The following is a 15,668-nucleotide window of genomic DNA, read 5'->3' as shown; positions in this document are numbered from 1 at the left end:
TCCCAGGGTGGAACTAGCGTCGCCGCCCATCCCTGAGCGGAGGCAGCCGGGAGCTGTCAAAGCAGCTGAACCGTCAGTGGGGGGGCGCGGCCCGCCGGGCGGAGGACTGAGGGACTTCTCTGTCAAGTTCGACGGAGACCCGACAAAACTCTCGTTCTTCCTGACAAATGCCAAGGTGTACATGGAAGAGCGGGGGTCGCTTTTTCGCTCGGAAAAAGTGAAAATCATCACCATTGCCACCAAGCTTAAGGGGAGGGCAGCGGACTGGTATGTACAGATGTGCCAGTCGGAAGCCCCTGAACTGGAGAAATTTGACGAATTCCTCTGAGCCCTACAGCACCATTTCGAAGATCCACTAGTGAAGGAGCGGGCAAAGCGTGCCTTGAAAGAACTCAAGCAGGGATCGAGAACCGTGGCTGACTACGCACTGGAGTTTAAAGTGCTAGCGGGGAAGGTGGAAGATTGGTCGCAGGCAACTGTAATAGAGTTGTTCAAGGATGGTTTAAACACCGAAGTGCTGCGCTGGTCGCTGGGGCGAGATGACCCTGACAGCTTGTACGGGTGGATCCAACTCACTGGAAAGGCTGAGCATGCCCACGAGGTGTTTGCGCAGAGACGGGCGACGAAGTCGGGGCGAGATGGAAAACTCACCCGCCCTTCGGGCTCCTCTGGACGATCCGGACAACGTTCGTGGGAAGAGGAGAAGGAGCGCCATTACGCGAAGGGGCAGTGCCTGCGCTGTGGCAAGGAGGGGCACCGTACGGCAGCGTGCCCGAGGGCGAAGGGCGAGGACCGGCAGGGAAAGTTGACTGCAAAGTCCCCCTCTCTGCCGAGGAAAATGAAAGCAGCGGTGGCTGACAGCGAGCTGGAAAGCGTGCCGTTCTATGGGGACGAGGGTGACCCGGAATTGCTGCAGCCGGTGGGAAACGCCAGCCACCTGCTCTAAAGGGCGCCGCAGGGCAGGTGGTAGAGGAGGGGCGCGAGCCTGTGTCAGTGAGTGGCAACTATCACATTCTCACCGTGAAAGTAAAGTTGGGATCCCACTCGAAGACGATAGAAGTGTGGGCGATGATCGATTCTGGGTGCTCACGGTGCTTAATGCATCCCGACGTGGTAGCTGCCTTGGAGTTGCCCACCTTTCCGTTGCAACGACCCATAACTTTCACTCAATTGGACAGATCCATGGCAGGGGGCAAACCGGTCACGCATTTCACCGGTTTGGTAGCCTTGCAAATGGGTAGCCACCGGGAAGGGTTGTCATTTGTAGTGGCTCTGGTGGGGGGTCCTTTGGTGGTTTTGGGTGTCCCATGGTTGGTCCAACAAAATCCTCAGATAAATTGGGTCTATCGAACTGTAACCTTTAGGGACGGATTTTATCAAGCACCAGAGGGAAATGAAGCCCCAGAGGAGGTGGGGGGGGTAGCGGCAGCTGCAACTCTGCAGTACCCAACCCCTCCTCTTGAGGGTCTACTGGAGGAATACCAGGCATTTGCTGATGTGTTTGGGGAGAAAGAAGCGGATCAACTTCCCCCCCATCGGAAAACTGACTGCCATTGAGCTGGTGCCTAACACCCAATTGCCTAAGCCAAAGATTTACTCAATGACTCAGAAGGAGCTAACTTTGTTACGGGAGTTTGTGGACAAAAACTTGGCAAGAGGGTTCATTGAACCAGCTAGCTCGCCAGTGGGGGCACCGGTTCTCTTCCGCCCGAAGAAAGATGGGACATTAAGACTCTGTACCGATTTCCGTGGGCTCAATGCAGTCTCAATATCAAATAAATATCCCTTGCCTTTGATAAAAGATATGTTATCACATCTGGCTAAGGGGAAAATCTTCTCAAAACTGGATTTAAGGGAAGCCTATTACCGTGTGAGGATCCGGGAGGGGGATGAATGGAAAACGGCATTCAATTGCCCGTTGGGAGCTTTTCAATATAAGGTTTTACCGTTTGGTTTGGCTGGGGCTCCTGGGGTGTTTATGCAATTGATCAATGAAGTATTACATGAACATCTGTTTAAAGGGGTATTGGTCTACTTGGATGATGTATTGATTTATACTGAAACTCTGGAAGAACATGTACAGTTGGTTAAGCAGGTGCTTCGCAAGCTAAGGAAAGCTGAGTTGTATGCCAAACTGTCCAAATGTGCATTCCATCAAACACAAATTGATTATCTGGGGTACAGGATCTCAGATAAAGGCATAGAGATGGATCCTGCTAAAATCCAGGCCATCTTAGAATGGGAGAGACCCCGCACCCGCAGGCAACTTCAAAGTTTCCTGGGGTTCAGCAATTACTACAGGTTGTTCATAAAGGGGTTCGCAGAAATAACTTTGCCCCTGACAGATTTGCTTCGGACGAAGGGGGTGGGAGAAACCCGCCGGGTAAAAAACCCAGGCGCACTGCTTAGATGGACTCCGGCTTGTCAGGCGGCGTTCGATAAGCTGAAGGAGTCTTTTACACAGGAGCCTATTTTACAACATCCTGACCCCTCCAAGCCTTTTGTTGTTCAGGTGGATGCCTCGGATTATTCTATTGGAGCCCTGTTGTTGCAAGCAGATGGGGCGGGTTGTTTAAAGCCATGTGCCTACCTGTCCCGCAAATTCTCTGAGACGGAGAGACGTTGGCATGTGTGGGAAAAGGAGGCTTTTGCAGTCAAAGCGGCTTTGGACTCTTGGCGCCACTTGCTGTAGGGGCTAACCATCCATTTGAGGTGTGGACTGACCATAAGAACTTGGAAGCCCTTAGTACCCCTCGCAAGCTGAGCCCTAAACAAGTCTGCTGGGCTCAGTTCTTTAACCGGTTCAACTTCAAACTGAAGTTTATCCCACGGAAAAAGAACTTTTTAGCAGACGCACTGTCCAGGCAACCCCAGGACTCCAGCTCAGTGCCAGAGGTGGTCAGCACGCTGTGGACACAGCCACAACTGGGAATGCCGGCTGTGACCCGCAGCCAAGCCCGTGCGCAGCAGCCTGCCGGCAGTGATTCCGCTCCGCAAGGCACCTTGTCCATTTCATCTCAATTGCAACAAAAGTTTCTAAAGGAGCACACTTGGTTGCTAGCCAATAGAGACAATGTTACTTTTGACCGGGGATTCGCTTGGAAATCCAACCGTCTCTATGTCCCTGACAGCTTGCGAAAGGAGGTTTTACTCCGTTCGCACGATGATAAGGTTGCTGGGCATTTTGGCTTTGTAAAAACTTTGCACCTGGTTCGCAGACAGTTTTGGTGGCCCACATTGCGCAAAGATGTGAAGGATTATGTGGCGTCTTGTTCTGTTTGTGCTATGTCTAAACGTAAGGTGGGAAAGCCTCAAGGTTTGTTACAACCAGTGGCCAGTCCTGCTTGCCCCTGGGAGGAGGTTTCCATGGATTTCATAGTGGAGTTGCCTCCCAGCCAATGAAAAACTGTTATTTGGGTAGTAAAAGACTATTTCTCCAAGTAAGCTCATTTTATCCCATGCGTCTCCATTCCTTCAGCACGACAATTGGCCCGCCTATTCCTTGTACACATGTACAGGTTACACAGATGTCCCTCCCGCTTAATTTCTGACAGGGGCACACAATTCACCTCTCAATTCTGGCGGGCATTTTTAAAACTTTTGGGCACTAAACAGGATTGTCCACGGCATGGCATCCTGAGACTGACGGGGCCACAGAGACGCTAAATTCAACACTGGAACAATATTTGTGTGCTTTCATGAATTATCAACAAGACAACTGGGTTGACCTTCCCTTTGCTGAGGTTGCCTACAACAACGCTGTTCATCAAAGCACCAGTCAAACCCCTTTTCGCACCGTTCACGGCAGGGATTTTGTCCCAATCCCTGACTTGCCGCAGCCATCTATCCCGCCTGCTTCACCGTCCGAATGGGCAACACAGCTGGCGGACTCTTGGCCGGTCATCCAGCAGGCACTAGCGGACGCACAGTCTGCTTACAAACAGCACGCTGATAAAAAGCGTGCTCCTCACCCTTCGTTTAAAGTGGGTGACATGGTGTACCTGTCTACCAAATTCATCAAGTCCTCTCAACCATCGAAAAAATTGGCTCCTAAATTTGTGGGTCCATTTCCTATTGTGGCACAAATTAACCCAGTGACTTTTAAACTTGATTTGCTGCATAATTTGAAACGCTTACACCCTGTCTTTCATTGCAGTTTGCTCAAACCCCTTACTCGCTCTGACCGCTGGCATGATCAACCTCCGCCGCCTCCTCCCATCATGATTGACAGGCAACAACACTTTGAAGTAAAAGAAATTCTTGACTCTCGCCGGCTTCGCACCACCCTGCAGTACCTAGTTCGCTGGAAACATTTCCCTCACCCGGAATGGGTGGCCGCTCACGATGTGGCTTCCCCTATTCTTATTCATCGTTTCCATAATGCTTACCCCTCCAAACCGGGTCCGTAAATTGATTTTTTTTGGGGGGGGGCAGTATGTCATGTTCACCGTTTCAATGTGCTTGGTACATCGTAATGTTTCGCATGTCATTTGCCTGATACGTGTTTGATCTCGGGAGAGAGGAGGATTCCTCATCAGGGAGTTGTTATCTGTTGGCCGCTGGGTTGGAATGTGTTTGGGTTATCTCATGTGTTCAAGGTTGCTTTCCCAGGATGTGTGGAAAACGGTTACCAGCACCTGGGAGGGGGGTGGTTGCTATGGCTGGTAGGGGGGAGGGATTACGTTTGGAGCCGAGGGTTTTTAGTTTGTATTTGGCGCTCTTTTAGTCATTCTCAGCTTTCTCTGTATCTGCCATAATTTCCCTAATAAATCAGATTTCATTTAGGTAACCTCTTGTGAGTCTGAGTGTTTGGGATAGGCAACCATTACAATAGGGATGAAAGATTGAAGAATTCAATCCATGAAATCAGAAGGGTGTCTTTCTTTCTTTGCAGTAATAATACAATTGATGAACTAATACAATTGATGGAGTCCTAACCAGGGACAATTTACATAATCGCAGGCTTCACCTATCAATTATAAACCATGTTGTAGATATCCTAAAGGCTATGTTCAAAACCATGCTAATATGGATTTGCATATTGTCTGATTTGGACACATTATGCAAAGACCTAGCTCTCTGCAGAAGTCTATAATGGGAAGTAGGAGAAGAGGACAACTAGCATCAATGGGGATGACTCAATTACAGCAACAACTGGGGACAGATCATAGTGGAGAAGGTATATCTATGTGGTGATCAATCAATCAATCGATGTGAAGACCCAGCTTTCTGGAGAGGTGTATAATGCCGGAAAAGGTGGAAGAGGACAACCAGCAGGAAGGTGGATGGACTCAATTACAGTGTCAATGGTGCACCATTGGAAGACCTGAAGGACCAGGTTGGGGACACATCATCCTGGAGAAGGTCTATCTATGTGATCCTTAAGAGTTAACACCAACTTGATGGTACATAATCAATCAATCAACCAACCAACCAACCAATCAGTGCAAACACCCAGCTCCCTGGAGAAATCCATAACCCTGGGAAAGGTGGAAGGAAAGAGGAGGGCCAACAGCAGCAAGGTAGATGGACTCGAATACAGCAAAGATAAGTACACCCTTCAAAGATCTGAAGGACCAGGCTGGGAATAGATCACCAGGAAGAAAATCTATCAATGTGATTGCTGAGAGTCAACACTGATTTGATGACACATCTATCAATCCACCCATCAATCTTGTCTGAACTATGATTTACTTTCTGCAAGATCAAAGAGCAAATTTTCATGCCATGTTCTGGCCCTTGCTTGATTGCAACTTCCAGCTCATTTAGCCTGGACAAGGAAAACTCAGGTGAAGGGACAAACCAAGCTGAGATTGATGGGCTTGGAAGTCCTCTAGTAAGACTTGCAAAGTGGTCCCTCTCCAGTCTTCATACAGATCCTAGATGTTGTGAGCATCCACCCTGCTTCCATGTATGCCATCTACTGCAGTGTTTCTCAACCTTGGCAGCTTGAAGAAGTGTGGACTTCAACTCCCAGAATTCCCTAGCCAGCCTTGCTGGCTGGGGAATTCTGGGAATTGAAGTCCACACCTCTTCAAGCTGCCAAGGTTGAGAAACACTGGTCTATTGAATTGGGAAATCTTGGAAATGATACTATGATTGGTGCAATTCCTCCAGAACAAATGTCTATGTTCCTAGTAGGTCAGTCTCTGGCTGTAAGGATGATACCATGTCAGCTAATTCTTCCGAATCAATGAAACTGAGTTACTGAAGTCACATGGAGCAGCTGGCCCTTTAACTCAAAAGCCTGCCTTCCCTGCCCAGTGGGAGTCACCTGACCCCTGAGGGCCAATAGAAGAAAAGAAGGTGGCTCTGTCAAGTGTTGGCGGGAAACATTTGTGTGAGGGAGTTGGATGGAGTCTTGGAAGAGGCAGTTACCTCAGGCAAGGTTGAAAATTATTTCGTTAGAACTGCATTAGGTTTCCCCCCCCCCCCGCGTTTTATCTCCTTTTAACAGCGTGTGGTGTGTGTGGAAACTTCTTTGGGCACCTTTCATTAAGTTGATTTTTTCTTTCAATCCTGACTGGTGGCCTTTTAGCACCCGCCTCAGTTTGGCTGAGCTACTGACTCCCCAACATTTTGCTTTGGTTTCCCTTTTTTGTATTTAGCCAGACCCAATGTGGGGGAGGACTTCCCCTTCCATCCTCTCCTGGTGGGGAAGGGAGGAACCGGTTTACAGCTGGGTCTCCAGCCGTGTGGATAATGGACCCCACAAAATGGTCGCCTTTTTCGAATGTGCACTATTCAAAGTGATGTTTCTGTGGAAAAGAGGCTAACTGGATCCAGCTTGACAGAAATAGGCAACGATAATTTTTAAATTTTTCCATGTATATTAATATTGAGTGCAAATGCATTATTACATTTGAAAGGTGCTCTGTTTCTATCATTGTAAGGGAATGTCTCGATTAGTGCGGTAACGAATCTCACAAAATGGTTGCGTTATTCAAATGTGCGCTATTCAAAGTGATGTTTCTGTGGAAAAGAGGGTAACTGGTTCCAGCTTGACAGAAATAGGCAATGATAATTTTTTACGTATCTAAATTAATGAAATATTACCGTAAAGGATAAAAATGTACTTTGAATTTATGGTGAACGAAGTCAGAGAGTAGTTATAGAAAGCAAGATAAAAGAAAAAAGAATTCTACCGTAGATTCAGGCATTCCAACGTCTCGTCCTATTTTAGCCCCATGACCGCTTTCATATAGCTCAATTACAGCAAATGTTTGCTCTAAGGCAGCCTTTCTCAAGCTTTTGATCCTGGAGGGACGCTTGAAATATTTCTCAGTCCTCGGGGAACCCCTGCACATTCAGGCTCAGATATAGGCCGGAAGTTGCAAAATTATTCTATTCATTTCATGGGTAGACCTGTCTAGATGCAGGAACAGAGTCCTTAAACTAAAAATAAAGAATGAAACTTGCCTCTTTAATGTGAAGTTGCCCAAATAATTTTTTAAATAAATCGTGATCTCCCAGGGAACCTCTGGTGGCCTCTCGTGGAACCCAACGGTGCCACGGAACCCTGGTCGAGAAACCCTGGTCTAATGAAGTAACTTCTTTTTCCAGCTTACACTGCTTCCCTTTCTTCATTCTGCACACACGAAGATGAGCAGTGCCTAAAACCCCAGCTGCGCATGCGCTAGCTTCGCATTAACTGAATTTTGGGTCACATTAATTGCACAAATCCGAGTATCCCACTATTCAAACTCGCATGAATAGTGACCAAGCTGTACAGTGTAAGGGTGGTGGCAGCAAGGAGACCTCACTGGCTAGTCACTGTTCACCCACAGGCAGGGGTTACCTCGAACTGAAGGACCTCTGAGGAGGGGCTGGTTCAACCCTGAGGGCGCCTTTCTCCCTTTTTACAAAAGGTAGAGGCTGCCAACAAGAGAGTATCACCCACCAACCCAGATAAATCTCTGCGGCCCACCCAAACACTAGCAGGGCGCCATCAGAGAAGAAGAAAGGGGACACCAGCTACAGTGGCTAAGAGAACCTGACTTGTAAGACTCACCCCCTTCACTCCATAAGAGAGAGTTCAAAGATTTGAATCTTTCCTTTTAAAAAAAAAATGCACTGCATACCAATAAATAACCCCTCAAGATCTAATTCTGTCCCTGATGTTGTCATTTTCGGCTAGTAATGGCATTTTGAGCATTTGTTTACTGGAACATTATTTACTTCGTAGCATGTGCCTTACCAGTTTGTTAGGGAAAGCATGCAGGTTCTGTTCTGTCTAACTTGCGCAATAAGGTGGACACCTCTGTACATTTTTATTAATTTTGTCCTATTGTTTTTAACTGTAAACATAATTTTTAATTGTAAATCACTCTGAGATGTCTTTGAATGGGAAATCATATAGAATTGCGTTTTAAAGAAATAAATACATAAAGCTTTCCCCCATTTTTCACATCTGCCAACAAGAGGGCCCTCAGAGGAAGGCCTGGTTCGACTCCGAGGGGCCTTTTTCCCTCATGTACAATTTGTAACTCCAATATCCAGATTTTTAACTGATGCAACATTCACCAGAACTAACAGCATTCTTTTAACCACTGAATTACATTTTAACTATTTATAACAGAATACCATTTGCCTATTTCCCATGTGTGGTTATGCCATGTGGTAAACTGCTTGAGAAATCTGCAAAAAAAGGAATAGAGAACTTTAACATAAGCCACTCCAAAAAGTAATGGACATTTTTTTTATTGATTAAAAATTAGAGAAATGACATGCAGTAAAATACAAAGTCAAAGGGAAAAAAGGCTGAATATTTTACATCTTTCATTAAAATCTACAGTACACCAAATTGTGTAGAGGTTCCTTTTATATTAATACACCACCCTCCTCAAGGCTATTAACTAAGTTTAAAAAAATACAAACCGATTTCTAGGTTCAAGTTCAGAATTTACCCAAAATAAAAACCCTCTGATCCGTAAGGGTAAAAAGGTTAGAAATAATTTCTAAACTATCAAACAACAACAACAAAAAATCATTGGCACTTTTGAACCTCAAGAATAAAATAGTTGTCTAGCATTTCTAGTATCCAAAGGGGGGAAAAAAGAAAAAAGAAAATACTATTATCAAGAGACAAGTGCCTAGAAACCTAGTAGCAAAGGTAGTTCAGGAACATTAAAATAATCCTTATTGTAATAATACATGGGAACAGCCATTATGGACACTCTCGTCTGCTAGACCTGGATTAGACAGAGACAGGAATGAATGAATGAATAAATAGATAGATAGATAGGTAGATAGATAGATAGATACTGCATCAATTCACTGGCTTAGTCAGGAGTCCTAGTCCAGCGAGTACAAAGGTATGTGCAGCATGCAGGCAAAATGACTTAATACTGTACCAGAATTATTTGGTCTCTGCAGCTGAAGATGGGATGAAATGAAATGGGTAAGGATGGCTGCTCTTTCTCATGCTGCCCATGTGCCGTTTTGGTGTAACCCAGCAATTCAATCCAGGGCTACAGACCATTCCAGCAAAGAGTTCCATCCCTCTTTCCACATCATTGCACATGGGGGTGGACACTGGGACAAGGGCTGTTCACGTTAGTAACAATAACATCGCTGGCTCCAAAGGACTTCTTGCCAACCAGAAACAGAAGTTGGGGAAACCATGACTTCCACGGAGCCTCCGGGAGCCGCTTCCCTCATCCAGGTGAGGATCCAACACCCCAGTCAGAGGTCTGTCAAAAACAGTTAACCAAGAATTGTTGGCTTTTGCCCCTCCCTAAAGGGTCTTGAAAAAAGAAAATGACCTCCAGTGTTCATTAAGGAATATACTGCAGCTTGGTTGCTCATGATCCATCAAGTGCAAGTATGGAGAGATTTGGAATTTTTGGAGAGGTCACACACAGACACAGCCCAAACAGCTTTTTCAGCCTCTGCCCCCTCCCACCCCATTACTGCTGTCCAAATGCTCCTCCTTTTCAAGCTCTTTCTTCAATAGATCTCCACACCTGGAGCAGCTTTGCTAATGACCTCTGAGCAGATCTAGCCAATACTAAAACTACAGGCAAACAACAAATAAATTAAACAACAAACAAATCAAGCTTCCATAACTGCTTGGAGAGGAGAATTTATTGCGTCAGAAGATTTGAGAATCCCGATTTCTACATTTTCCACTTACTCAAAAAGAGCTGGTGTGGGGATCTAACCCCATCCATCTTAGGAGATCCAGTGTAGGACACAGATTTGTATAACTGCTCCCCTCCCAATCTTTGACAACGTGGCATTGTGAGGATATTTATTACTGTCCTTAATCTGAGCTTACAAACCAGCTTTGGAAGCTTAAAAGCCATGGTGGTTCAACCATGGTAATTAAAACAAAGGAAGGAAGAGGAACGCTATACAATAGTTCATAATGTCCCCACTGGGCCTATACCCTACCTACTGAAACCAGAAATGAGATCCTAATTCCATTTGTTTGCTATACAAATTAATTTTAAGGCAAAAACAATGTCAGTTTATAAAATACTTCAAAGCTAAGCAGTGATACATGAAAGCCGGGGGGGAGGGGTGGCTGCTGTAGGATGGGAAGAATCAACCCCATTTTATTATTCACATAGTGCATTATAAGTGTTTGTTTTTTTCAAACTAAATGTATAATTTATAGGCAAAAATCCAAAACAATGGAAAGAAAAAAAACCACACCAGATACTAATTTCTTTAAAAAAAACCCACTAAATATGAGCTATATTGGCTTCAGTTATACCATGTTGACCAAACTCTTGATATGTGAGCAGGGTATAAAAAACTATTGTTGGCAAATTCCAAGCAGTGCAGCAAAGAGACAAAAGTGCTCTGAGCATCAATTTGCCATGTACGTATCTATTGGCAATTTCATTTATTGCTGTAAAAATTGAACGGGGGCAGTTTCATATGTACCGGTCTATGAAGGAAGAAGGACGTAAGAAAGGCAAATGGATTTTTAATGAAATGTTTTTTCAGAGAATGAAATGGGAGTCAGGAAATCATTTGCAGTAGCAGAAAGACACACAGCTTCCAACTGCCAGACCACATGATCAACTTTCGTTCATAACAGCCACATGCGAAGGACATCTGGTTTTATGAATGGTCACACATCAAACCACACAGCTGCCTGATGGACTTCAACCACTTCTAGCAAACTTGCAAGACAATCCCCATCTCAATAGCTTACTTACACAGGAATCCCTTCACCAAAAACCAATTGCAAAGACAACCCTGGGGTGAAAAAAACATGTAGACTGACAAAGATCTGGCATTTTTAGGATACTTCTGCAAACGGTCAGCACAAGAAAGGCTGCATAATCCTAGATCCTCTGCAGAACTACAATTCCCAGGATTTCATCATCAGAATGTAACAATTTTAAGGAAACTGGAAATGACTTCAGGGTTATGGGCAGACACCAGAATTTTCTCTCATGGTTTTCCATCAAGGGATTTTTAAGTGAGGGACGTTCGTGGAAGAGTAGAAGCCCAGTAACCAAATGATAAAACTGAAGTCCGAAATTTTGTTTTTTGAGAACTGTTCCATATTCAGGAATATTCATGTGGCCATGTCACTCTTCTTTTTGTCAAGACAAGTAACTGAGCATAAGCAACTTCCAAAATGAAACTGTGATTATGAAAATTACACAAAATGGATTTTTGGAACAGGGCATCCTCTGGTGTATATGCTGCGCAAAACCCATCATTCTCCCTTTGGCCTGATGGAATCCCCATCTTCAATACCTGGTCCCTGCATCCTGCACCAGAAGAGCTCCTACCTATCCATCCTGCAGTTGTCAAAGCTGCTCAGACTATGATGTACAAAATAGATTTGGCACCGGATGTTTCAGCAAATGTATCTATCTTGGAAATCTACAAACACAGGGGCAAGTGGGGAGAAGGCCCAGTGAGATAGCAAATTGGGGATGGAGGAGACATGGCTACACAGAAACACTTCCTGATGTTTCTCCACCTGTAACGTGTTTGCATTCAAAAGGAAGGGGAAAAATTTAAGGCTAGTCTTACCTCAGGCCAAGCAATCCCTTTTGTGCCCTGAATATAGTAAAGGTTGCTTAAACCAAGGGCTTTCACTCACTTAAGACTTCACTAAGTTTTCCATAGAAAATTCAGCCTGTACTCTGATACTCTACAACAGCTCCAAGTTTTTTGTTTTTTCTTAAGATACCTGCCCTGTTAGATGGACCACAAATCAAAATATCTTTCCTGTTTAGTAGTAACCACGCGGTCACGCAAAAACTATTCAGCACAAACCAACCCATTGCATCATGGCAACTATTAAGAGCAGTGAAATCCCTCTTTCATACTCAGCAGTAATATTTCTACTTCTGTTTTGTTTTTAAATAATTAAGGCAGACATTCCCAACCAGATGCCCTCTGGCTATAAGACAACCCCTGGAATTCCCAGCCCTCCTGGCTATAAATGCCAGGGGTTGTAGGTACAGCCTAGTTGTTGGGCACTCAGTTGGGGAAAGCTGAGTTAAGGCAATAATAACTACAAGCATGCAGGGAGGGAGGGAGGAAGGAGTACAATTGAGAGGCAGGAAATGCAAAAACAGTGGGTGGGTGGAAGAGAAGCCAAATGCCTCCAAGGCAGTAGTATTGTAGAGCTCCTTGATGCTACTTGGGAACAAATGAGGTTAAAGCTTCTAAGAAAGAGGGCCTGTAGTTTTGGTTCTTTGGCAGGAGTGATTTTGCTTTTTGGCCAATGGAAGTGTTTATACGTTGCACCCACGGATGACCATAAGCTGGGAGTGTTGTTTTAGTTGATGCTGAGCTGAGCAAATCCAATAAGTTTGCCGTCATCAGGGATTTCGGAACCTTCAACGCCTGATGCCTGAAAGGCAAGGAGAAGGAAACCACTATTTTATCAGGACATGTAGAAGGCAGAGGCAATGGCCTTGAGGGACAGGAGGAAAAGCTGCTACCAAGACAACAGTCAGCTAAGAGAGAGAAACCTGAGTCCAGAGCAGGAATGTAACCTGAGAAAAAGTCTCAGACAAGATCCTCCACAGGTCTCACAAAGATAAAGGTAGGGAGAGATGAAGCGCATTCGGACCTGCAAGATTCTGTTACTATAGCTTTACAATAAAAGTAGTACAGACCTACTTGACATTGAATTCCTAGTCTGATCTATCCTGAAGAGCTGATATGGTGGGAGGAGGAAACTACAGATAAAGAATTCCCAGGTTAGCAAGTACAAAATTACACCAGGCAGGGATGTTTGTGTCCAATAGAGTAGATTCTCTGGGTAGCCTTCAAAAGGATGCACTGACTTTGTGAGTTGTAGAACCAGAACAAGCTACTCTTCCTTTATGAGTCTTTCCTTCAAAGGTTCTGGTGAAGCTCTGATTTTAGATGGAGGTGTGTTTGCACTCCCTTAACACTCAGCCTTACTGCTAGCATCGTCCAGTGCTCAGAACTAGCCTTCCTAAACAGCTCAAACAGAACTCTTTTGTCTTTCACCACAAACAAATGGATGATTTAAAACAAAAATCTTTGTTGATCATTAAGATCTTAAGATGAGATAACATTATCCTTAATGGTGATGTTGATTTCCACTTGCTGTGGATTTCACACAGTTGCTCCTGTGCTAATCTGTTAAGTCTGTTTCTCAATTAAACCTAGATCAAATGCTTTTGAATAATACTCATTTCTTTTTCATTTCCCACCCACCCATGTCATTATCGTTTCAGAACGTCTCTTTGCCAGGGTGGGCTAAAGCACTGTAAAGATGTACTCCAGTTTTTGTTCCCCTTGTTATTACTTTTGAAACTGCAGATTCCCAAGAACAGCATTGCTGAGTCATCCATGTGAGCTGTTCTGATTATTTTGTGGTCTATTGCTAGGCTGTCTCTGCTCTCCAGCTACTCTCTACCCTGGTCTAAGAGTGACATTTTTTGGAAACTTCTCTTCTGTTCTGGAGGATTTCTGTTCCCAAACTGGAGCATCAACTCAATCCCCTTATCTTTCTGACTTTTTAGCCTTTGTTTTATGAACTGCAGGCAAGCACACTGGAATTCGAAAGTTGTCAAATTGTACCTTTTAGCCATGGCCACTAAGCACACGTCATGCTCACAGAATGAGTTTGGCTGTTCTGTAGAGCAGATTGTTTTTTAACTTGACACTTGCCGTATTAGATGGCAGGGCCTGTTTTTATTCAAGGTTCTACACAACTGTCATGCTTTTTTCCAGGATGCAATACTCCATTCCCTATCTCCCTTGCAAAAGGGTCAGAGTTCTAGAATACATCATTGTGACTTTTTATATTCTTGCTAACAATACAGGTTGTCCTATGTTAACAATGACTCGTTCAGGGACCATTCAAAATTACAACAGTGCTGAACGAGTGGCACTTACAACCAATCCTTGTAGTTGTGGCCATCACGTCCCCATGGTCACACGATCACAGTGTGGGTATTCAGCAACTGGCCCACAATTACAACATTGCAGCATCCCACAGTTATGTGATCATAATTTGCAACCTTCCCTGCCAGCTTCTGACAAGCAAAGTTAATGGGGAAGCTGGCAGGAAGTAGCAAGTCGCAGTCACGTGAGGTCCTCGCTTAATGACCACAACCAGAATTGCGGAACGGTTGTTGCTAGGCGGTGTGGTCACATGACATTGCACTTAATGACCATGCCACTTAGTGATGGGGTTTCCAATCCTAATTGTGGATGTTAAGTGAGGACTACCTGTAGCACACTTTCCTTTGGTGCATCAATGGTGGTTAGCTAGAAAAGGATTGGCACTTACCGCCACACATCTCTATTAGAGGGGCTAATATTTATTAACTCTGTTTTTCGAAAGGTCTTCCCCAACTTGGGCACCTGCCAGATCGGTGGACTTCAGCAACCAGAATCTCCAGCAGTGACCATGGTGGCTGAAATATCCTGGGGCATGAAGTCCACAGTTCTGAAAGGCAGCCAGTAAAGAAAAGCTGATCTACATTTAGAAAGCTAAAAACAATAACCACTTCAACAAAAAGATATAAAAACATGTCTGGCATTCAACTAAATCCAAGCTCATTTGATCTTTGGAAATAAAACAGCTTTAATCCAGTGCTTAATGTTTGCAGTGCTATATTTTTGCTGAGAGACCATGTGCTGAATAAATACAGCATCTGCCTGAAAGAAGCTGAAAGCAGAAGCTTTGTAGAAAGATTTGAATAATAAGAGAAAAAAACAATAAATACCAGCTTGAAAGTGACAGATCGATTTGTCTGAGGCTCTTCCACAATTTTTTGCAAGTTGGCAGCAACTGAAACAACAGAGAAGACACACACAATAATGTATCATAAGGTATCTAAGCCTTATGATCAAGTTTCCCTCCAGCATTAGCCAAGAATATATAGGCAAAAAGGAAGGTCAACTTGTCCTGCTGTGTCTGGTAGCAAAATAAAGTGACACACACTTGCAAGGCCAGCACAAGGCTAAAAGTGTAAGTGAAATTTTGCAGTACGCCTTGAATTACCTATTACTAAATCTCTGCCATCCACAAGTCCAGCCGAGATGAGTTCTTGTGATACCCCATCTGCAGTGTCTGGAAAGAACACAATTAAGAAACAGTCAGGTTTGTTTTATAGGTGAATAAATCAATACTACATACTATCTAGATGCTATCTTTGATTTCATCATTTATAACTTTATAAATCTGATTCCATCTGGTCCTA

General features: G+C 44.4%; 1 protein-coding gene across 2 annotated transcripts in view; it reads right to left on the bottom strand.

Annotated features, from left to right (window-relative positions):
* Positions 1–10,053: 10,053 nt before the first annotated feature.
* The window catches only part of OXSR1 (oxidative stress responsive kinase 1), a 73,201-nt gene continuing 67,586 nt past the window's right edge, over positions 10,054–15,668 (bottom strand). Inside the window, exons 16-18 of one of the 2 annotated variants that reach the window (XM_063303317.1) lie at positions 15,470–15,538; positions 15,192–15,256; positions 10,054–12,832 (exon numbers count right to left, since the gene is read on the bottom strand). In XM_063303317.1, coding sequence (XP_063159387.1) covers positions 12,758–12,832; positions 15,192–15,256; positions 15,470–15,538 — 209 coding nt within the window. In that variant the 3' untranslated portion in view covers positions 10,054–12,757. The remainder of the gene's footprint in view (positions 12,833–15,191; positions 15,257–15,469; positions 15,539–15,668) is intronic. The other variant, XM_063303318.1, reaches the window with a different exon arrangement.

Source organism: Candoia aspera, chromosome 4 (genome assembly GCF_035149785.1).
Source record: "Candoia aspera isolate rCanAsp1 chromosome 4, rCanAsp1.hap2, whole genome shotgun sequence".
NCBI lineage: Eukaryota > Metazoa > Chordata > Lepidosauria > Squamata > Boidae > Candoia > Candoia aspera.
This window is presented reverse-complemented; position numbering and strand designations above follow the sequence as displayed.